The 25,205-nt window shown below is 40.9% G+C and overlaps 1 protein-coding gene across 1 annotated transcript; it reads right to left on the bottom strand.

Annotated features, from left to right (window-relative positions):
* Window positions 1–2,718: 2,718 nt before the first annotated feature.
* lyplal1 (lysophospholipase like 1) lies at window positions 2,719–24,492 on the bottom strand. The gene is made up of 5 exons (XM_037075628.1): window positions 24,342–24,492; window positions 17,052–17,151; window positions 16,167–16,336; window positions 7,939–8,054; window positions 2,719–3,242 (listed from the first exon to the last, which is right to left on the bottom strand). The coding sequence occupies exons 1-5, from the start codon at window positions 24,424–24,426 to the stop codon at window positions 3,003–3,005; spliced, it is 711 nt and encodes a 236-aa protein (XP_036931523.1). The 5' UTR covers window positions 24,427–24,492; the 3' UTR covers window positions 2,719–3,002.
* Window positions 24,493–25,205: the final 713 nt, after the last annotated feature.

Below are 25,205 nucleotides of genomic sequence, written 5' to 3' on the forward strand. Positions count from 1 at the left end.
TCTAACATCTGCTAGCTTTTCTGGATTTCTACTGAAAAGAGAACACAGCTCACCACTCTCCTGCAGCAGCTTGCTCGTTGTGGGGAAGCCCTGATGAGTTGATTACAGATTGCAGTTAGAAATGCTCAATTCCGTTCATATCCCTGTCCGCTCTTGATAATAACTGTTATAAACTGGTAGGCAAGACACATGAAATTTGATTGCATTTCCATGCAGTAATAATCATACATTTTCATCCTTGAGCTGCGGAACTCTGCTGCACTCGGTAATCGACACCATCATCAACACCACCATAGTTTCCACTGTCACTGTCAAGCATGGTGATGGTAGTGTTATGCTGTGGGGCTGTTTTGCTGCCAGTGGATCTGCTGCTCTAAAGAAAGTAAATTGAATAATGAAGGAAGATATTCTTCAAATTCTTCAGGAAAACCTGAAATCATCAGCAGAAGATTGGCTCTTTGGTGTAGTAGGGTGTTCCAACAGGACAATGATCCCCAACACGCATCAGAAGTGGTAGGAATGGCTGAATCATGCTAGAATGAATGTTTTGGAATGGCCTTCCCAAAGTCCTGACTTGAACCCTATAAGAACATGTGGACTGCACTGAAGAAACATGTCTGTCAGGAAGCAAAGACATTTAGTTGAACTTCACCAATTGTATCAAGAGGAGTGGTTAAGCATTCAGCCAGACGACAACCAGAAGCTTGTGGATGGATATCAGAAGCACCTAACTGAGGTGAAAATGTCTGAGAGACATTTCAGCTAATATTAGAATACTGTATGTATATTTTTGATCCAGCAGATTTTGTTACATTTTCAGAAGGCCAATAATAAACTAATTAATATCCTTTACATGTTATTACAATACTTTTGTATTGTACAATACCCTTTGAAAAGTACCATTTAAAACAATATGTCAATGAACACAAAAACCGTTTCCAAAATGTTGAATATATATATAAGTTTAATATAACATCTGTTAAACTTATAACATGAAAGTACGGTCAATAACATAACTTAGATTACACATTTTTCAGTTTTACTCAAATAAGGGCGATGCAAAAATGAGAACACCCCACAACAAAAACTACTAAATCTAGTACTCTGTATGGCCTCCATGATTTTTAATGACAGCACCAAGTCTTCTAGGCATGGAATGAACAAGTTGGAAACAATTTGCTACATCAGTCTTTTTCCATTCTTCAAGAATGATCTCTTTTAGAGACTGGATGCTGGATGGAGAGTGATGCTCAACTTGTCTCTTCAGAATTCCCCATAGGTGTTCAGTTGGGTTCAGATCAGGAGACATAATTGGCCACTGAATCACTTTCACCCAGTTCTTCTTCAGAAATCCGACAGTGGCCTTAGATATGTGTTTCTGATCATTGTCATGTTGGAAAAGTGCACAACGAACAAGGGCGAGGAGTGATGGTAGCATCTTTTCTTTCAGTATAGGTCAATACTAGGGGTGCACCGATCCGACATTAAGATCGGATATCAGCCCCGATATTGACAAAACATGGTACATGGTATAAGGTGGACGGTATACAGTTTATTATTAATTCTTCATACTTGGCCACTTAATCACCTTCACCCAGTTCTTCTTCAAAAATTAACAGTGGCCTTCTATGTGTGTTTAAGATCATTGTCATGTTGGAAAAGTGCACAATGACCAAGGGCACGGACTCTTTTCTTTCAGTACAGAGCAATACATCTGTGAATTCATGATGCCATCAATGAAACACAGCTCCCCGACACCAGCAGCACTCATGCAACCCCACATAAGGACACTGCCACCACCATGTTTCACTGTAGGCACAATGCATTTTTCTTTTTTTGTATTCCTCACCGCTGCGACGCCATACAGTTTTGAAGCCATCAGTTCCAAAAACATTTATCTTGGTCTCATCACTCTAAAGTATAGAGTCCCAGTAGTCTTCATCTTTGTCAGCATGGGCCCTGGCAAACTCTAGGCGGGCTTTTTTGTGCCTGGGCTTTAGGAGAGGCTTCTGTCGGGGACGGCACCCATGCATGCCATTCCTCTGCAGTGTATGCCGTATTGTGTCACAAGACATAGTCACCCCAGTTTGGCTTTCTACTTCCTTGGATAACTGCAGTGAACTTGCATGCTGATTTTCTTTGACCCTTCTCATCAGAAGATGCTCCAAGGTGTTAAGTTCCATGGACGACCTGGACATCTCTGTGAGATTGTTGCGGTTCCATCTTTTAAACAAAAAAATTTGTACCACTACAGTATTCTGACTGATAAGTAAAGCTTTGCTGATCTTTGTGTAGCCTTCACCTTTGTGGTGTAAAGAAATTATTTTCTTTCTCAGGTCTTGAGACATTTCTTTTCCATGTGGTGCCATTGCTAACAACATGAAATAGGAAGGGGTTTTCTATACTCTTTTATAGTCGACTGTCTGCTGGACACCTGAATAATTAGACTCACCTGTGGTTGATTATTGTTAAATTAGACATTTATAGTCTAAAATTTAGCCTTGCTCCAGAGACTTTCAGTGGGGTGTACTCATTTTTACATCACCCTTATTTGAGTGTTCTCTAAGTTATATTATTGACCTTACTTTCATGTTATAAGTTAAACAGATGTTATATAAAACTTCTTGTCTTGTCAACATTTTGGAAATTGTTTTTGTGTGCACTGAGATATTGTTTAAAATGTTACTTTTCAAAGGGGGTGTACTCATTCATGCTGAGCACTGTATCACAACTTTTTTTTTGCAGAAAGGTCCGTTATTTCTTAGGACATACTTTATTCCGGATAAATCTCAAAACATGATGATGTTGAAATGTGGATAGGTGTTTTTAAAACATGATTTATTGCTGTGGGTTGCATTTGTTCTGTTTACCCCAATATTTACTCATTGTGTATGTGTGTATTTTCTATAAGTGACTGGCAATGATCAGGCTCAATACTGGTCTGCACAGATAGACAGTGTCCCAACCCCAGGTCATATAGTCTCATCATGATGTAGAGTGAGTTAGGAGGAGATGGTGGGTGAAAGCTTCTCGAGGATCCAGCTTCTCAGCAACTCCATCTCAGGCTGGGATAGCTGGTGGTACAGGCCTGGGAACGAATGAAAGGTTGCGGTCATGCCAGCCTTCCTTAGCAACACTGATGTGTCCTCCCCCCACTGATGCAGCACAAGGTCATCACTGGTCCCATGGCACTGGAACAGCTCGGGTAGAGGCAGTCCTGTTCTGTGCCGCTCCTCCACCGCCTTTAAGCACACACAGGAACAAAATATGTCTAAAAGTGGTACTACTCATTTCATCAAGGTGCATGAATTTTGATAACTTGTTACTGCATTATTATCATGATTACATTAGTGGTGCTGTGCTTGTTCAAGCTAAACCTGGTCAGAACAGGCCTTTGCTGATGGCAGCTTTCTTGAGAACTGCTCATCGAAACTACTTCACGCTCCACACTGACTGCAGAGCATTATCAAAATATAATATATATAATATTAAAACTATAACCAGTGCTGACATAGGTGTGGGTATAAAGTAGTCTAATGCTGCACCTTACAATTACTTTACCTAATGATTCTTTTTTTAGTTGATTGATTAATCTACCTAATAAATTATTGATTTTTGTGCAGATCATTTTTAATTCTTAAGTAATGAACTTTAGTTGACCCAAAATAAATCTTAAACTTTGCATTGATATTTAAATATATAATCATCTAATCATTATTTCCTAGTGTAACATTACTGCTGTGTTGTGATATTTGTAATAATGATAGGCCCTCTGTGTCAGATATCTAATCTGAAAAATACTGTAACTCAAATTCAAAAGAGTGTTGTGACAATTATTTTAATCACTCAATGTCATAGAAACTTTTTCCCTCAACTGGAGTAAAAGAAATTTTTGACAATCACTTGTAAATGTATTTGTGCACTGTGAGGGGTAGGGAAAGTCCACATCTCACATCTCTCTTTAAAAGCAAGGAATCTCTGTCTGTCTGTCTGTCTGTCTGTCTGTCTGTCTGTCTGTCTGTCTGTCTGTGTATATGTGCTGCAAATATCTCAGCAGATCAGGATCAGACTGACCTGAGAGTTTCAATGTGGCTGCTGCTTGGTTCAAGGGTGTGCAACGTCATATTTGTTTGGACTACAATGATACCGTTAATAAATTATTTCAGAAATGCTTCAGGAATTCCGCTATCATTGTCACCAGACCCAATCACTGCACACCAGAGCCAATCACTGAAGAGCTCAAGCCCACAACATACCTTACGAAACAAGTGGATATATACCTGCAGCAGCACGAGCTGGACCGGGATTTTGCTGGTGGTTTGGTCCCATTCTGTGCATCTAAACTGACTGTTGTGGATTAATGAGACTAAACCAGTCTGGGCCGAGTCTGTTCTGGTCTGAGGAGATCCGGATACGCGAGGACAACAAAGTGGAATCGGAATCTGTGGATGTTCGCTTTTTCGCGAACATTGCCGTCATGTTTGCTTTGTGTCTGGTGCAGGAAGAAATGGTAAAAACGGGCTTTTGTCACAAAAGTGTCCGCAAGCAGCAAGTTTGGTTGCTGAGGAACTGGGGTTTGGTTGTGTGAGGGACGTCGGCGGTGATACAGACAATGACAGAGATAGCCAGTTTTGAGGGTTGAGAGATTTGTGACATATAGCGTGTTTGGAGTGTATAGTTAGTGTGTTATATAGTGTTTAGTATAGTATGTTTATTGTGTATTGTAGTCGTTTTTTGGGGCAAAACAATGAGGAGACTGCTGAATGTGGAACAGGCAGGAATGAGCTGAGGAGCCCTGAGCCTGAGGCATTGCCTGCATTTAAATGTAAATAGTTACATATAACTTTGTAAATTTCAAAAACATAGGCACAAATTTAGGAAACAACAATTTATATTTGCACGATAACTAATGCGACTGGTTCGTTAAACATATTTGTGGTTTTCACAGTAAAAAATCTAGCTTTTTCCTACTCTGATTTGATGTTATTTTGTGATTTTAGGTCCATAGTGTTAATATAGTATGTCAAAATGAAACAATAACTGTACAGTCACACATGTGAGGTTGTGCTGAAAATAATGACACCAAACAAGGCAAGGTAAATAGTTTTTTACAGTGAAATATAATGGTAAAATCAAAAGTAGTCAAAAACAACCAATTATATCCCTGATGTCCCACCTTCAAACACAACCTCATTTGGCCATCCATGAAAAAGCTACTTAACCTCCCACTTTTCTATAGGAATACATACTTCCTATGGGCAATGCAATAGTATTTTAAAAGATCAGTATCCGCTCATATGAAGCTTATCAAAATCCAATCCTTTCTTGACTCAGCAATGTTAGGTACATTTTCAGGCTGCTAGTGTTGCAAGCACTGTTTCCCTCCTCAATGACAGCCAGTGTAACCATGCAAGCATCCCACTGCATAGGAGACTTTCTGTGTTTATGACTAAGTGAAAGATGAAAGGATAATCCCTCTTAATTTCTTACATTTGTTTCTCCTCTTGCCTCACAGGGAGCACTAGGATGCCAAGTTCCCTCATTGAGTAACTTTCAGCTCCAAGTATCACCAACTGTGCTTAGATTATGAAAAATAATTAAGAATAGGAGTTCCTACATATTTAAGGAGGATTTGCACCTCACAAAGAATAAAACAGCATAAACAATGATTCATATAATAATTTTCTATAGTTTTTCTAAAGTTCTGGGTTTTTTGATGGGCCAAATCAAACCTTATGGAAGCCAACCTCTGGTGCCACTTTTGCCAGCCCTAGTTTAGAGGATGTTGACCTCTAAGTTTTCCCTAGACAGCCTTTTCTGACTATTTTTCGAACCATGGCCTCTTAAATAACATATCCTCAGAGCTTTGTTTTGACATCTTCGTTGCAATGATCTGTCACCAACTACCAGTTTCATAGCTTAAGCTTTAGGAGAAATAATGCTGCTAACTCATATTTCTCATGATTTTGTTGGGTGTGCCACCTCTTTATCTGGGCACTCCTGTGGCTATGCAGCTGATACCACATATTAAATATATCTGTCACCTAAAACTCTCTGTCCTTGTTATGTAATTTATTACTTTTTGCTCTTAAAAGGTCCCATTTTATGAAAAACATTTTTTCTCTGGTCTCTACATATATAAACTGGTCCTCCCTGAGCCTGCCAAGTCCCAGAATGAGGGAAACAAAAAAGTCCTGCATGGTCTCTGCAGCCCACCCACCGGTAAAATGGCGCTCCTACAGGCTGTTCAGATTCAGCTCCTTTTGTTACGTAACAAAGTCCTAAGCAATGAGACAGTCCTATGCAATAACACAGCTTTCGCTAGCTGTTAGCCATTAGCTACATGGTAGAAACTGTAACAAAATATACGAACAAACTAAGTAACATATTCAGACCCACTAACCATTCTGAAACGTCCTGCTGCAGCCTCAGAGTCTGTACTTCTTTAGGAGCCTCTCCTTCTGGGTCAGATTCTGGGTCAAACTAGTATGGTTGAATGACAGCATCTCGGCGAGCCACAGTGTTAAATCCACCGTAAAGCATTAGCGCATGCTACCACTAGCATAAGAGGCATCCTCTCCCTCAGTGCGTTTAAATGCACAGCTTAGTCGGATTACAGCCATAGTTCGACTATGCTGCTTAATCAGACAACTGTAATTGTCCCGAGTATACATGCCGGTGAGAAAATCGAATTATTGGCCGAAGCATGTCATACCCTGGTAAGATAGGTGGTGCTGTACTCATTTCAACTAGTGGTAACGGAGCTACCTCCGGCTGACCTCTTTACATCTCCAGCTGCCTCGGCATTTGAGAAAGATGCTGTACGAAGAGCGAGACGAAGCTACATCTTTGTACATTTCGTATATGGTGTACATGATAATTACACAAACTAGATGCACAATGGCGCTCTTGCTTGTGGTGATTTCGGAAGAAAGCCACCGCCGCCATCCTTTTACTTCCGGCTCATGGCCTGGAACAAAGTCCCGAGCCTGCGCAGAACGCAAAATCCGATGTGATCTGATGGAACGTATACATGCAGGAGTAATGCGACCATCAATCGATATCTAGGTGTGTTAATCCGACTATGAGAAATCTGATCCGGTCCGATTTTAGTCAGACTAAGATGTGTACATGCATTTTAAAAATCCGATCATAGTCAGACTAACCCAGTAATTCGGTTTTCTTCAGTGTAATGTAAACGCACTGACTGAGAGGGGCGTGTAGCAGGCAAGGCAGACGCTGACAGATGGAGCTCTTTAGCATTTAAAGGTGCAGGCACAAAAACAGCCTGCTCTCAGCAGAGCTCACTTCAGTGACTTTTTGACAGCTGAAATTTAGGATCACGAATGGGTTAGGGGCAATGCATATCGAATACGGTGTTGTTGGACCTCTGACAGCTGTGTGAAATTGATGAAAAACAGTATAATATGGGACCTTTAAAACAAATTCCAGGGGAGAGGGACCAAGCAGTACTGATTATTCATGGTATTGTTAAGGTTCTCACTGTCAGTGACCAGGTTAATGTTAGAGTCACTTGTCAATTTAAAAGTGTAAGTTGATATGTTGGAGGTTGCTGCTGTCTGATGTAGTGGTGTGGATACTAGAAGCAGGACACGCAGCTAGCAGGAGGCCAGCTATTCCACCTGAAATAGGTGCCCAATGATAGACTTCATACCAACAGCCTATATCGTATGACTCAGACTAAGAAACAATTACCTATTTCTGCACCAACCAGTTTTTACTCTGTTTTCGCTCTATTTGGTCTCCACTTATTCCTGAAAAAAATATCTGACTCTTAGACTGCTTAATCTTCCACTATGTTAATCTAGTCTTTAACTGTGTCTGTCAGCTGTTTGCTGCTGCTGCTGACACTTTAAATATATTCACAGGTTACAGTCCATCCATTGGTTTGATATAAATTGCTGATTGCTGATGTACCTGAAAAGCAACTGAGTCCTTGTTGAGAAAGCTTGACAGTGCAAAAACTCCTGCCACGTCAGGGTGGTACCGACACACCAGGTGGAGGGCCATGGCCCCACCCATTGAGAATCCCCCTTTGTTTCAGTGAAAAAAAGAAAAAGAAAAGAGAGAGCCGTTAACTGCTGCTGCATCACCTGGAAGCATCAACTGAAGTTTTTTTCCTTGAACAAGAATTAGCAGAATAAGAAAAAAGTCCCATCATCAACACATTCATCTCCATATGAGTAACAGGAGCTTACTCATGGCACTTTATGCAGTCAGAGGTGGAAAATACTTCACTTAAAAAAAACATTAAGATGGATAGGAGTCCTCAGTTCCACATCATCAGGTTTTTGTTTTTTTTTGCCATGGAATAAGCAGCCGCTCATGAGTCTGTCCTTAATCTCACACATCTGGGTACATCTGGGCATACTGCATACATCTGGGAAAGTGTGAAAGTACCCATCATCCTGTCAGAGAGTTGAGGAGTGAGGGAGTGAAAAAAGAGGGGGGGGGGGGGGGGGGAAGAGATGAAGGGAGGAGAGCTGGAATTCAAAGTTATGGTCCAACAAGTCCAAAATGAAACTGACATGCAGAGATCTGAACGTGAACATCTATACTCAAACTATGGGGTTTAGTGAAGTCATCTGTGTGGGTGTGTGTGTGTTAGTCAGTGTACATACTTTGTAGTATAAAATAACTACAGTAAGTAGATAGTGGTCAGTAAAATAGCCACAGTTAGTAAATAGTGACTAATGTAACTGATAATAACTGTTATAATGATAGAAGTAAGAAATGAAGGGTAAACAGTGTGAAGGAGTTGCTGAAACATACTACTGGGCACCAGCTGACTGAAAAGTGCATCTACTGATTAAAGCTGCTATAGTCTGATGATGTGAAGTGTGAAAATGTGACCACAAATCTAAGAATTAAATCATATAACCAATTATGTAACACTTTCATCATGTTTAAAAATGCAGTGCCAAGAGTGATCACATATAATGACATATATCAAGGAAGGGACTGAGTTATCAAACAGCCTGAAGGCCTGAAGGCCAGAGTTTCTAAGAGTCAGGGATGGCGGCACAGGGAAAACCTTGATGAAAAAAAGCCAAAGCGAGGTGAAGAGCAACTGGTCGACATGCAGTTCTGCATGTACGCCAATCTTTGCACAGGTGCAGATGGTAGAGGAGGGATTTTAAATAAAGAAATACAGGAATTTTCCATTGAGAAATAGCAGCGTCAGCAGAAATAAAGAATAGGGATTGGTTGAGGCCATGATGCCCGAATGGACACACCCAGTTTTCTATGTTTAATAGAGGATGCTCAGGGCTTTGAAACTTGGGGTCAGTTTGTTTTTTTTAAGGATTTTATCTGTGTCTGATCCTGTTCTTTTTTGACGGCAAATAAAGTCCTACTGCACTCAGCCTTGAAGACTTTTTTGATCTTTGAAATATTTTTGGACCAACTGAGAAAAGTGAGGTCGATTTACGACAACTTGATTCAAGTTATTCAAGTAAAACGAGATAAATCTGAACAAAAATATGAACTTGTGTTGCTGCATATTTCCCTGCTTCTGCCAACTAATTCCCAGCTGATTAAGAGGGTTGAAGAAAGGTCAAATGAAGCTACAGCAACTTTATAGGACCATTTCAGAAATGCCCTCCCAGGTGAAGCATATCAATCTTGAGGGAAAAGACATAAAACAAATACATAAGAAAATACACAATATAATTATTCCGCAACCAGAGGGCCTGGATGAATGGAGAGCTGAGGACTCTATCCAAGGCCAAAAAGCTGCCTTTCAGTCAGATGACACTGGCAGGGCATGACAAGGAGGCAAGGAGGAGACATCAGCAGAGACCTCGCCACCATCAGCACCAACAATACTGAGTCAAATGTGGTATGTGTGGAAACAAATTTGATTAATTACATAACAATGTGATGTCTTGCACCAGAGGCACCAGGGGCCAAGTGCCTGAAATTCTGTGTGTGTTCAGGTGTACAAATCTATGTACACACAAAACAGGAAACATGCATACATGGTCTTTTCTTCAGATTTATAAAAGCCCATGTACATCTGTTCCCACGTGTCTTTTCCTCATACATCTCAATCACTCTGAAATTTTATGCATGAGGACGAGCTGTCTGGCCACCCCCACAATCTTTTAGAAGAAGTGCTTGAAGAACAGGAAGCACTATTTTACAGCCTGTGAACTTAAAGTAATGATTGATCAAACTGACAGATGAAAAGAAGTTTTATTTGGAGGCTTCAGTTCTGGCTTTATCAACAAAACTAAGCAAGTGAAATGGCAGAAAGTGACAGAGGGGGTGAACTCTGAGTTCAGAATCACAGACTTTGGAGGACTTAAAAAAAAGTGTTCTGATTTCAAGACCAAGAAGTTCATCACTGTGTTAGTGAGAGTGTATGAGCTCCTGGAGGAGGAGAGGGGATCCACTCAGTACTCATCAGTATGGTCCTTGAAAACTCACTCTAGCCTAAATTGCGCATTGGTAACATCCTCTAGCAGCACCAAAGCAGCTGTTGTGTCATGTAGCATAGCCATTACACAGACCTACTGCCCTTATGTATGTAATCATGTATCATCTATCTATTTGGTCATTGACATAAAGATCATTATCTTTAGAATCATCATAATGCACTAACAAACATATTTAGAGAAGGCAGTAGAAACAGAAGTAACAACTTGTGCTTCGCTGTGTGATCACACACTGCGTTTACATGACACTCGAGAAAACTGGGTCAGTCCGACTATGATTGGATTTTTAAGATGCATGTATACACCTTAGTCTGACTAAAATTGGACTGGATCAGATTTCTCATAGTCGGATTAATACACCTAGATTATTCAGTTTGATAGTCGCATTACTCCTGCATGTAGACTCTCCATCAGATTGGATCTGTCACGGATTGGACTGGACAATTGCAGTTGTCTGATTGAGTAGCATAGTCGAACTATGGCTGTAATCTGACTAAGCTGTGCATGTAAACGTACTGACTGAGACAGTTGTTAACTATAGATGTAATCCTGTAACACAATTTAGTGAAAAAACAGCTCTACATCTCTCTATAAAAGCAAGAAATCTCTGTGTGTGTGTGCCTCAAATATCTCTGCAGATTAGGATCAGATTGACCTGAGAGTTTCAACATGGCTGCTGCGTGGTTTAAGGGTGTGCAATGTCAGATTTGTTTGGACTACAATGATAACGTTAATAAATTATTTCATAAATGATTTTCCAATTCCGCTAGCATTGTCAACCATAGCCACCATAGTCACATGTGCACCAGACCCAATCACTGCAGAGCCCACCCCCATGCCCCACCTCCCGAGTCGACACGCTGATGCGTCCAAATCACGTGACCAATTTAAGATGACATGGCAGCAAGACGTGGCCTCCGTGAGTCTTGGTTCTGATGTACTTGTTGGTGCAACCTTCAAACTATTTGCCAGTTTTTAAATCGTGTTGATAAAACTGGAAATATGATAAAAAATGTCCGCCACACTTTTTGGCAAACATTGCCGTCACGTTTGCTGCGCGTTTGGTGCAGGAAGAAACAGTCAAAATGGGCTTCTCTCACAAAAGTGTCCGCAAACAGGAAGTGTTTTCAAGCAAAAAACAAAAACAAAAAACATCTGTGCTACTCCCTTTCCTATTGGTGGAAAAAGGCACCACACCAACCAATCACAAAATTATATGGCAAACCATATGATTTGGTTCCTGAGGAACAGGGGAAGGTGTGGGAGGGACGGTGGCGGAAGAGTGACAGCAGCAGTGACAGAGACAGACACAGCGTTAGAGATAGCAAGTTTTGAGAGTTGAGAGATTTGTGATGTATAGCGTGTTTGGAGTGTATAGTTAGTGTGTTATGTAGTGTTTGGTGTAGTATGTTTAGTGTGCTGTGGAATAGTCTTTTTTTGTTCTGTGAGTCAAAACAATGAGGAGACATTGTGGAACAGGCAGTGTCTGAGTCTGAGGCATTGCCTGCATTTAAATGTAAATAGTTACATATAACTCTGTAAATTTAAAAAAATGTATGCACAAATTTAGCAACAACAATTTATACTTGCATTATAAGTAATGAAAATGGTTCGTTAAGCATAAAAAGCTACTTAACCTCCAACTTTTCTACTGGAATACATGCTTACTACAGGCAGCGCACTAGTAAAATATCATCCCAATTCGAACTATTCTTTTCCCTTTTTCCAACTCGCATCGTCAACTGATGACACTGAAAAGACTGTGTGCACAGTGCACATGGTGTTAAAGATGTGTACCAGCACACACAGTCTCACCCTCTGTGCATTTTGATACATTCAGAAATCTGGACTCTGGTAAATACTGAGTTTAGTTAGAGGCTGAATTGAACATAAACACACCCTTGGTGCCTGCCATTGCTCAACAGCTTACGGCTAATTTACAGCATGGTATTCTGGCTATTTGGGGCAAATTATACTGCAGTCAAACTCCTGCAACTAACTTGAATTCACACAAATTATCCTGTGGTCAAACTCAAGTGAGTAACGTGAGGCGAAAAAATTGTTTCCCTTTCTGTGTGAACACTCCTCTGCATACTGAAACAACACACAAACGCTGCAGCCTGTGGCTGGCCTCCCTCAAATCTTTTTCCATGGAAACGTCTGGCGCTTGTCAGTGTGTGAGCCGGAGAAGTGGACTCTGGGTAAATGGCACCGCATTTCTCCAGCACTGCCGAGCAACTCCACTATTTATAGTTCATGACAAAATGTTTTGATTTAGTAAGACAATATTTCAGCAGTTTCCCAGTAGCATGTGCTTTTTCACTCACTTTCTCTGGAGTGGAGTCTTGCACCGCCAACCCCCACCCACACCCATCTCTACCCTGCCACAACTGCTCCTATATAGTTACACATTTCAGGTTAACCCTTTTCCCACTGCTCTCAGCGGTTTCCCCTTTCATGTGCAGCCATTCCCTGCTGACATTAAAACACTCAATGTCCTACCATATGTTTCCTGTGGGAACTTACTTACCTTGCCTGAGCCATAATGTTTATAGTACTTGATCCAAGAGGTTTTATTTCATTGTTATTAATATGTGAACTTGATAAGCAGAATATTTGAGGTTAAAAGCTTTCCAGGACCTGAGAATCTCTTTTGGAAACCCTTTTTCATTCTCTGCTGGCAGCATATCAAAGGACATGGTAACTTGATGAGACGCATTATTCATTTTATATCATGACAGAGGGAGTCAGGAAGAGCCAGGCCAAAATCGACTGTGGTGTGTGACTGTGTGTGTGTGTGTGTGTGTGTGTGTGTACGCGAGAGAGAAAAAAGCGAAAATCCAGAGAGAGAGGAATAGCAGGTAGAACAGGAGGGTTCCAGAGAGCATTGAAGAGCAGAGGTTTTAGTCTCTGAACAGGCACATCTTCACGAAGACAAAGAAGAAGATGAAGAAGAAGAAGAAAAGGAGGAGGAGGAAGAAAAAAACACGACAACGGGCAGAATGGATCACACGCTGATCTCCATGTGCTTCACCATAATGTACAGTAACTCACAAAAATGAGTACAACCCTCACATTTCTGCAAATATTTGATTATATCTTTTCATGGGACAACAATGAAGAAATGACTCTTTGATACAATGTAAAGTAGTGAGTGTACAGCTAGTATAACAGTGTAAATTTGCTGTCCCCTCAAAATAACTCAACACACAGCCATTAATGTTTGAACCGCTGGCAACAAAAGTGAGTACACCCTTAAGTGAAAATGTCCAAACTAGGCCCAAAGTGTCAATATTTTGTGCGGCGACCATTATTTTCCAGCACTGCCTGAAAGGTAGAAGCACACTGGCCCAACGGTTGGATGTCTGAAGCGTTTGGAGAGACTCGGACGAGGTCAGGAACAATTTGTTCGGTGTGTTTGGTTGCGTTGGAAGCTTCTGGAGCTGTGTGGACAGCGTCAGCTCCGATTCAACATGCGAAGTCTAAGGGGGTTGGCTGTTGGCCGACTGAGCCATTGGATTCTCTGATTGGTTGTGTGCGAGCTGTATGACCATTCTGATTGGCAGTGTGCTGGCGAATCAGTGCAGTGTTTGCGAGGGGCCGAATACTGTGTGGCCTTTGTTTTTCTATGCACTCCTTTCCGTCATTTTCTGTTTCCATGTAGCGCCACCCGCTTATTGCATCTTGCGCAAGCGCAGAATGTACAAGCTACTGTGGAGCTTAAGCGGTACGTTTAATGCAACTTTTCTGCCGAACGGGTCAGACAAGCGGCAACAGAGTTGTCGGATAAAGGCAGTTGGCTGTTGGTTTCAGTCTGGGTGGTGTGTGGGGGCCTTTACCCTCTTGGGCATGGAGTTTACCAGAGCTTCACAGGTTGCCACTGGAATCATCTTCCACTCCTCCATGACAACATCATGAAGCTGGTGGATGTTAGAGACCTCCTCCGCCTTTCATTCACCACAGATGCTCAATAGGGTTTAGGCCTGGAGACATGCTTGACCAGTCCATCACCTTTATCCTCAGCTTCTTTAGCAAGGCAGTGGTTGTCTTGGAGGTGTGTTTGGGGGCGCTATCATGTGGCCCAGTTTCTGAAGGGAGGGGATCATGCTTTGCTTCAGTATGTCACAGTACATGTTGGCATTCATGGTTCCCTCAATGAACTGTAGCTCCCCAGTGCTGGCAGCACTCATGCAGCCCCAGACCATGACACTCCCACCACCATGCTTGACTGTAGGCAAGACACACTTGTCTTTGTACTCCTCACCTGGTTGCCGCCACACACACTTGACACCTGACACCATCTGAACCAAATAAGTTTATCTTTGTCTCATCAGACCACAGGACATAATTCCAGTAATCCATGTCCTTAGTCTGCTTGTCTTCAGTAAACTGTTTGCAGACTTCTTTGTGCATCATTTTTAGAAGAGGCTTCCTTCTGGGACAACAGCCATGCAGACCAATTTGATCCAGTGTGCGGTGTATAGTCTGAGCACTGACAGGCTGACCCCTCACCCCTTCAACCTCTGCAGCAATGCTGGTGGCACTCATATGTCTATTTTCCAAAGACAACCTCTGGATATGACGCTGAGCACGCACACTCAACTTCTTTGTTTGACCATGGCGAGGCCTGTTCTGAGTGGACCCCGTTAAACCGTTGTATGGGCTTGGCCACCATGCTGTAGCTCAGTTTCAGGGTGTTGGCAATGTTCTTATAGCCGAGGCCATCTTTATGTGGAGCAACAATACTTTTTTTCCTCCGTGAGTTTTTTGCCATGAGGTGCCATGTTAAACATCCAGTGACCAGTATGAGAGAGTGTGAGAGCAATAACACCAAATTTAACACACTTGCTCCCCATTCATACCTAAGTCCTTGTAACACAAACAGGACACATGAAAGCAAGGAGGGAAAATGACTAACTGGGCCCAATTTGGGCATTTTCACTTAGAGAGGTGCTCGCTTTTGTTGCTACTGGTTCAGCAATTAATAGCTGTATGTTGAGTTATTTTGAGGAGACATTAAATTTACACTGTTATAAAAGCTGTACACTGACTACTATACATTGTAGCAAAGTGTAATTTCTTCAGATTTGTCCCATGAAAAGATATAATAAAATATTCACAAAAATGTGAGGGGTGTACTAACTTTTGTGAGATACTGTAAATGACATGTTAGGTATCTCTTAACATGTCAATGTTGGCAGCAGCTGTTTGTGAACACACTTTCTTTGAACTAGTAACCACAATATCACCTGACTCCCTAACAAACCTTTGCGTGCACCAACAACACATTCTGAATCATTTGTGTCTTCTTGTAAATTCAGCATTACATCCAAACATGAAGTTGTTTGTTTCCTGTAAAAAGTGTTGGTTATTACGAGCCTGTCTGCTGACCACAAGTGGTCACTCAAAACACGTTAAAGGCTTAAATTGACAGACTTACAGTAGATTGTCCCCTTCTAATTGGATCACTGTAGACAGATGTTAATACCAGGAGTGAACCCACATGTAACTCCCTCTAGCACCACAAACTTAGATTTTCACCTACCTGTTTGTGCACTCATTAAACAGATGACATGCAGTGCATTAATACCTGAGTTTCAGACTTGTTGGCAGGGTATTTTTGAAGAGAGCAGCAGAGGAATCTGAGCTAAATGTTCAGATTTTAACATGCATGTAGCAAACATTCAGTGAAACACAGAATCATACCGATTATTATCCGGTGTTTGGGGATCCCGGCATTGACCTCATCCTGAATGATGGACCCTAAGGTGCTGCACATGGCATCTATGGACTCAAGGTGCTCCGGGCAGTCCCGTGAGATCTTGTAACGGTCAAACCAGACAGTAGACAGAGCCCCTCGCATAGGTGTGTATGGCCTGATGAGGGTCAGATGTCACATGGCTGCAGCTTCATTACAAGCACACCTGCTTAGTTAATCCATTGTCCTTTTCATAATATTGTTTCAAAATCATACAGATTGTTGGCCCTGGCCAACCATCAGGGCCAATATTAAGCATTATTCCGATTATCTGTATCAGTGATTTTCCTGTCAGATTGCGAATTGGATAGTTTTTAAATAAACTAATCAAAGAAATTGCTACTTTGGCTCTGATGCAGCATCCTCTCACACAATGTTCCAAACACAACACTATCTGATTATTAACACATCAGAGTTAATAGCCTATAAGCACTAAATACATTAAATCTGCAAAGTAAATAGAAACTAAATGTATTAAATGTAGTGGAGAGGAAGTATAAAGTAGAAGAAAATGGAAATACTCAACTACCTGAAATTTGCACTTAAGTGCAGTAATTGAGTAAACTTTGACATACATACAACTTGTTATAGTACACACATTAGAGTTATCCATATTTCAGTTTAGTCATTTGAAATTACAGTATTTGTCACCGCCCAGCTTCCGTAGACTACTATTATCAGAGCCTACTTCATTAAACACTGGACTTTCCCCTGTAAGAATGCAGCTTCACTGAGAAAAAATATCTATATTAGAGTTCAGAGAAACAATTTTCTGAAATACATTATTTGAGTAGACTAACAGACTCACTGGGTTCAGTCAACTGGAGACCTACCTCGCTGGAGCTGTTGGGTAAATAACTCTGATGTGGTTGAAGGCCAGATCTGGCACTATAACATCTCGAACCCAGGCTCTCAGTCCCTGGCCAGTGTCACCTAGACATGGAAATAAAACAAAAATAAGAATTAAGACTACACACAGTTGTAATGCTGGCCAATCAATTGTACTATTTGGATTACACCTGGATAATGACAAAGTGTCAGCTCAGTCATTTTCCATACACTACTTGATGGCAGCTTGTATCTCAACAAGCCTGTTTGATAGTGATGCTTGTGTCACTATGAAGACCAGCATCTCATTTAAAGTAGATATAATACAAATATACAACACATGTGACTGCAGCTCTGATTGTGTCAATACAGCAAACCACTCCTTACAATAATGAAACATTAAGATGGCAGTTAGTTGTTATTACGGTTGACAATCCTTTAGATAATTATGGTTCACTATGTGCAATGATATAAACATGGATAAATGTATAATATCATGACACAATGTTCAACAACAACATTCATAGTTGCAGGGAGATATTTCTAACATCTAACCTTCATTTTGAACCACTTTGTCTATTCAGACTTCATTTCCTGTTACTTCACAACCTAGTAGATGACCCTTGGACAGTTTTGGAAATAGTTTGGATAGTCTTGAATTGTTGGAAAGCCACATGAGATGCACATGAGAGCCATCCACTTAATTAGCAAGAGACAGCGAGATCCTCCCAGTGGCATTGGCAGGTAGTGGCAACCTGTGGCATGTCCGTTGCATCTCCTGGCACCCACTTGGCAGTCCAGAAACGCAAGAATAATATCAAAGCTGCAAGCAGCGATGAACGGGCCCTCACAGCATTTTTTTTTTTGTCATTTAGCCATAAAAGCATCATCTATTGGCCGATTTGCACCAAATTTTGCACAAACGCACAACAGGCCATGCAACACAATGACCAAAAGTGTTAATCGGACTGTATTTGGTCAAGATATTCAAGTCTGTGCAGGAACTTGTTGTTTTATATTTTGGGCGTTATTAAAATTATTTTGATAACTTTTATCAGGAGGGTCCACAGATGCTACATGCAAAGTTTGGTGCAAATCGGTCAAATTGTCTAGGAGAAGTTTGATAAAAGTTTTTCATTTGTCGTAATTTTGCGAATCAAAAATTGAAGGCGAAAGTGGGCGTGGCCTACACCACACAATTTAGCTAAATTAAGGGAACATGTAGCTCTAAGGTAACAACGTGCAAAATATTATGTGGGAGTTATGTGCTAAAAACGCTTTTGCATTGAAAATAGCGCCACCTGCTGGTCATTTTTTGGTGTCTGAGTTACAGGGGCCAGTCTTTACCACCGTTATGAATTTCAGAGCACCAAGACTAATCTTCAGGGGCCAGTTGTTCAGAACATATAATCTGGATGATTTACTGTACTATACTGAAAAGCTTAATTGGTAGCCCATGTCTATTTTATCTACTTTGTCACTGTGCAAAATCTAAAAAGTACATACACTAAATGATACAAATGTATTATTTGGCCAATTTCAAAGTTTTACTACATTTTCTTCCTGAAATCCACCTTGAAATCCTACCCCCTATTGGGATCAGGATGATCCTGTTTATTTTGGATCAAAGTTATCCAAATCCTACTGAAACGTTTTGAACAACACAAACTGAAGGTTTGATCCAGATTTAAGCTAGGATAGGATTCCGTGATCTAATCTGATTTCAGAATCCTTCTTTCCCTTTTGATCAAACCATTTTCAAGATTCAAGATTGTGATAACCAAAACTGACTTTGAGGACCACGATAAGCTTTTCTCTTACTGTTAGCATTTTTCAGACGGTCTTTTTGGACCCGCCATCTTTTACACTCTGTAACGCCATATTTCTTGGCTACCTGACAGTTGTTTGACGCATCTGCTGCATTGACCACCATTCTCATAAAATTAGCATCATAGCTCCGCCTCTGATGTCTGTTAACTTTTGATCCACTTTGCTCTGTACAATCATTTATAATCTCATGTCTCCTGTCTTCTCTGCTGTGATTGACAGATAACCCCAGCCACAGTGTCAGTGACGTCTCTAGAATAAGCTGGTGCCCTCTACCATTGCGGTTGTGTAGCGACCACAGACAACTATCAGCATGTGCCCACGGTTAGACCCCAGTTATAAGACGACCCCTATCTTAAATATAAGAATAAGAATAGTACAATATGTACAATATTTTACATTCACATCTCTGCTATGGAACAGATATCAATATATATTTAGGTAATAATAAGAAGTGCAAAACAAAGCGAAATTGTGCAAAACTTTGTACATTAAAATGCATAAACAAGTAGAGAAGCCACGGACATGCCACAGGTTGCTGCAGACTGCCACTGCAGTGGCACTACCAAGCGAGTGCCAGGAAATTCCACAGGTTGCCACTTCGGTGCACTACCTGCCACTGGGAGGATCTGGTCCCGTCTCCACTTCTTCCTCCGTTTCGTGGCGGATGGCAACCAACCAGCAACCAGTCAGTGTTAAAGGCAGTAACACATTGGCCCAACTGTTGGATGTCTAAAGCGTTTGCGGAGACCCGGACGAGGTCGGGAACAAATATGTTTGTTGGTTCAGCTGCGCTGGAAGCTTTTGGATGCATGGGCATTGTCTGCTCTGATTCAACAAGTGAAGTCTGAGGAAGTAGGCTGTCGGCCGTCTGAACCATTGGATTCTCTGATTGGCGCTTTGCTTTTCTATGCACTCTGTTCCGTCACTTGTTTTCATGTTTTGGAGTACTGGCATGAGACTAGCTGTTATGTCCGTTCAGGACGAATTAATCGGTGTTCGTTTGGTAATGCCTCGCTTCATGTTTAGTATGCAGCTCAGGGTTTCCCCTAGGATTTTTTGAAGCTGCGGTGGTGGGATGCATGGGAGGTGGACTGCCGCTGCTGCAATGTGGTGCCACTGTGTGGCTGCGGCAGCCATTTTTAAAAATGTATTAAGACAAATCAGAATTTTTATGAATAACTTATTTATTTTACTTTTTTTCCACAACCAGCATGAACATGAACAACACTGCAAAACTGTACATTTAGTGGCAAAGTTTGCAGCCTGACAAAAAGCACTTTATTTTTCTTGTTTTTTGGAAAGCGTTCTAATGCTCTAAGATATGGGAACTCAGCCAGAGGCGGCCCGTTGATGGTCAGCAGGAGGCATGCTGTCAGATGGTCCCCCTGCAGTCTGTTCCTCAGGTCTGTCTTCACCTACACAAAAATAAAATTTAAAAAATTAGTGAAATCAGGGAAATTAAGAGAAAGCAATTCATCTCTCACTTACAGCATACAGCTGACCAAAATATCATACTTTGTTCATTGCCGAGAACTCTCACAGCTCACAGATGATACGGGCACTGTCAAGGCAATGGCTGAGAGCTGGCTCAAGCATGGGTACAGCTGTAAGCAAATACCTCAGAACGTGAGGTCATAACGTCACGTCTAATGCGATGAGCCTCCCTTTGTTTCCTCTTCTTTTTAAAATAATTTAAAATACTCATCTGAAATTACAACCAGGAACGAGTCATTAAAGACAACTAGCTGATATTAAGCTAGGTTGTGTCGATTCTTAAAAGTAACATGTGAGGAACAAACACACAAACGTACAGTTAAATGTTACTGTCTACTAATAATGTCAACATTAGGGTCGTATTCACAGGCTTGAACAAGAAATGCATTAATTAACTTTCAATACCTTTCTCTCAGTGTTTTTGTCTCTCCTTACTTCTCCTGAAAGTGCCAACTCCACGGTTGATCACTCGGCAGGCAGGCGTTTCAGGTGCACGTTTTTCAAAATAAATCGTAGTGAAACATTTTTATGATAAATGAAATTTTATTCCAAACTAATTATAGTTAATATGTGCATAAATAATAGGCTATATATGTATCTATATAGCATATATCCATTCATACAATATATTACTTAACATTTTCACGTAAAACAACTAATTTTTAAGGTGTGACGGCTTATACTTTGCCATGGCGGTGCACCACTGTCAATTACATGTAGGGGAAACCCTGCAGCAGTTTTTGTCTGAAATAGTTAAGTTTGTTTTGATCAAAAGTAAAGAGAATTCCGTGCATAAACCTTTCGCCCAGCATCTTTTTTATACACTAGCGCCACCCGCTTATTGCATCTCGCACAGGCGCAGAACGTACATGCTACTGTGGAGCTGGCAGCACGTTGAAGCGGTATGTTCAATGCAACTTTTCTGCCGAACGGGTCAGACAAGATGCAACAGAGTGGTCGGATAAAGGAAGTTGGCTGTTGGTTTGAGTCTGGGCGGTGTGTGGGGGCCTTAATGCAAGTTACGTATGTGAAAACGTAGGTGCTGATTGGACAATGAAGAGTCCTGGTTATGTGCACTCGATTGCTCTTCCGCAACTACCCGGGTGTCGGTCACAGTAAATCGAAATTGAATTGCAAGGATTGAATTTGAATTTTGAGAACTGAATTTGAATTGTGAGAAACAAATGTGAAAATATGTAGAGTTGAATTTTCCAAACTAATAAATTCAATTTCAAGATATAATATTTAGATTCAGTTTATCAATGCAATGATTCAAATTTAACAATATAAATTCAAATAATGTGATTCAAATTCAGTTTTTAATGCAATTATTCAAGTTTAGCAATTCAAATTCTAATATTGATGATTCAAATTCAGTTTCTAGAGGCACATTTTCAGTCCATAAACCTCTGACGGAAACTAAGATGCCGGTATAAGGCTACTCTTCCTTCAAATTTAGAGCTTTTTGACAGCCTGGTCACAAGCACCATTTACCTGCCTCTTCTGATTACTAATGAACTGTGAGTGTAGGACTGTCTACTCCTGTTAAATACCCTGCCTTTGCAAAGGTTTACTGTATATAGTGTCTTGGTCAAAAGTTTCCATCCACTCATAAAGAACATGTACATCCTGGCAGTCTTCACTTCCAATGATTTCCACAGCTCTCATGATTCTGTGATGAATAAGTGGAACACAAACTACTTTGTCACCAAAACATTCATGAAGTTTGGTTCAATAATGAAGGTATTATTGGTTTTCTGAAAATGTGACTAAATCTGCTGGATCAAAAATATACATACAGTAATAATAATATTTGGTCAAATGTCTCTCAGACATTTTCACCTCAGTTAGGTGCTTCTGATATCCATCTACAAGCTTTTGGTTGTCCTCTGGCTGAATGTTTAACCACTCCTCTTGAAACAATCAGTGAAGTTCAACTAAATGTCTTTGCTTCCTGACACAGACATGTTTCTTCAGTACAGTCCACATTTTCTGATGGGGTTCAAGTCAGGACTTTGGGAAGGCCATTCCAAAACATTCATTCTAGCCTGATTCAGCCATTCCTACCACTTCTGATGTGTGCTTGGGATCATTGTCCCGTTGGAACACCCTACTACATCAAAGAGCCAATCTTCTGCTGCTGATTTCAGGTTTTCCTGCAGAGTATGGGATAATCCTCCTGTTTCATTATTCCATTCACTTTATTTAAAGCAGCAGATCCACTGGCAGCAAAACAGCACCACAGCTTAATACTACCAGCACCATGCTGGACAGTAGGTGTGGTGTTCTTGGAGTTAAAGGCGTCACCTTCTGTCCTCCAAACATATTGCTGCTCACTCTGGTCGAACAACTCAGTATTTGTTTCATCTGACCAAAGAGTTTTCCTCCAGAGGAGAGCATCTTTCTCCCACAGCAACCTCTCAGCTCATGTTGATGGAAAAATAGTTTAGGGGCCATCCGCATGGCAACAGTTTTGTGTGTAAATGCGCACGTTTTGCATCGTTTTGGCCGATGTGAACGCAGTGCCTGTTAATGCACTTTTTTGAAACCTGGTCTCGAAATTAGAAAACGTTGCCCTTGCGTTGTCATTTGAGTGTGAATCTGGACACTCTGCGTATCGATGACACCATCTCCCCACCCCTCGGCCTCTAGCCTTTGACATCTTAAAGTGAAACTCTCGCCAAAATGTAACCTAGGCTTTTTTTTGTGAATGTATATGAGCCAAACCTTCGTGTAAAAGCATAATTACGATGAAAGAGGCACTTTTAAGATTGACCATATTTTCGTTTTTGGCTCAAAGTCATTTTCAGTGGCGATTTTTTTTAGCGATAGCATCAAAATTGCTATCTTTAAAACACTAATCACAAAAAACATGAAATACGAGTAGAAAAAAGTTACTAAGATTTTTTACTGTGAAAACCACAAATATGTTTAACAAACCATTTTTATTACTTATAATGCAAGTTGTTGTTTGCTAAATTTGTGCATCTGTTTTTGAAATTTACAGAGTTATATGCAACTATTTGCATTTAAATGCAGGCAATGCCTCATTTAACTTGCTCCTCCAGTGCCCTGCATTGACTTTCCACTGAGAAACAAACACAACAACATTCAGCGAGCCAAGAGCTCGTTCCTGGCACTGGACCTCGTCGGACACTTGTTGTTCACTACGAGAAGACTGAGGCAGCCCACAAACACCCGCTATAAGGCAGATAACATTGAAAATGTGTATAGTCATTCCGTCATTCCACAGTCTGGGGAGAACCCTGTTATTATGATTGTTCTGTTGTTGTTGTTATTGTATTATTATTATTATTATTATTATTATTATCATTATTATTATTAATGCATGAAAGGGCTGGTCAATAATTATAATTTAAGAGACACCATTGTCCAGCTGTGTTTTACCATATGCAAAAACTAAGCAGGTGAAATTTGAACATCGGTCAGGCCTGTGGCTATTTAATATTCACTCTGCATATTTATATATTAATTACTTTATGTTGTCATTTTGCTATGCAACAGGTTTTCACAAATACTGACACCGAAGCACATTGAGGATGGAGGGACCAAGACCTACAGAGCAGTTATTTACTGTACCATCAGCACACATTTGACCTGACGAGAAATTAGCATCAACTCAATGAGGGAAGACAGCCAAAGAGGTGATCCTAAGTTTTGTGTTGGACACTTCCAGCCACGTTAAATTAGTTTTACAGTCATCAGACATTAATTGACTCCTGGCGACCCTGTTACACTCTAATGGTGAATGAAGCAGCTGGTGGACGAACAGAAATCGGAGCCTGGCAAGTTTACTTATTAACGCCAGTGGTAAGTCTCAGCTGCATGGTGGCTGAGGACCTTCCGACCCACAACAGCAGCAGAAGACACAGACACGACAGACAGAGCAGTCAGAAGTGACGGTGACAACAGCACACACACGCTGACCTGTTACACACACTACTGCGCACCTGAGCCGTGCAGGAATATGAGCGACGCGGAGTGCTTCCCGGTCGGAGACAGGGCACAAATCTGTAGCTTCCTCAGGGCAGCCATGACAGGTTTGAGAAATCACGCGAGAGCGTCAGACAGCAACGCTAAACCTCGCGAGACATAAACGTTTGGCGAGGCTGGGACTCACGCAGCTGTACGGAAATATTTGATGAATGTATTTGTTTGCACGTTCGAACAACACCGTGGCACCTGTATATATATGGACTCTCTTCCTTTCACGTCTGTTGTCTGAAAACCGCATGAATCTGACCTAGGGCCACAGCTCTCCTCTCACACACATACCTCTATGTATATATGTATGTTCACTGAAAACAAATGCACACGGCCGGGAGGAGGGTTAGCAAAACAGAGGAAAAGTGACAGGACGCTAAATTTATCAGGTTTATTTATTAATGTGGTTAAAATATAACCTAGCTTGAAAGTTGGCTATATGTCTGTCTCTGCTCAGATCAGCACACGCCTTTTGCCCCATAGACTGAATGCAGAGATAGTTTCTCACCACATAGTGGAGGCGCAATTTGTGATTTGTAGTTGACAGAATCTGTGACTCATCGATTTGTGTTTGTGTTTTAAAATAATGCAACTATTTTCGTGAGAAATTATTTTACATACATTGTACATTTATTGCATGAGTTGACATTCAGATTTGCACATATATAAATGTTGTCCACAACTGATTTATAAAGTATCTTAAAAATTCAAAAAAAAAAAATAAATAAAAATTCTGTCATCTATGTAAGTTACTGACTTTATTCAATCACTGTGGTGAAACAGAACCACCGTCTCTGTTCCGACAGCTGTTTGTGCTTATTTACATGACC

This window comes from Acanthopagrus latus, chromosome 17 (genome assembly GCF_904848185.1).
Source record: "Acanthopagrus latus isolate v.2019 chromosome 17, fAcaLat1.1, whole genome shotgun sequence".
Classification (NCBI taxonomy): Eukaryota; Metazoa; Chordata; class Actinopteri; order Spariformes; family Sparidae; genus Acanthopagrus; species Acanthopagrus latus.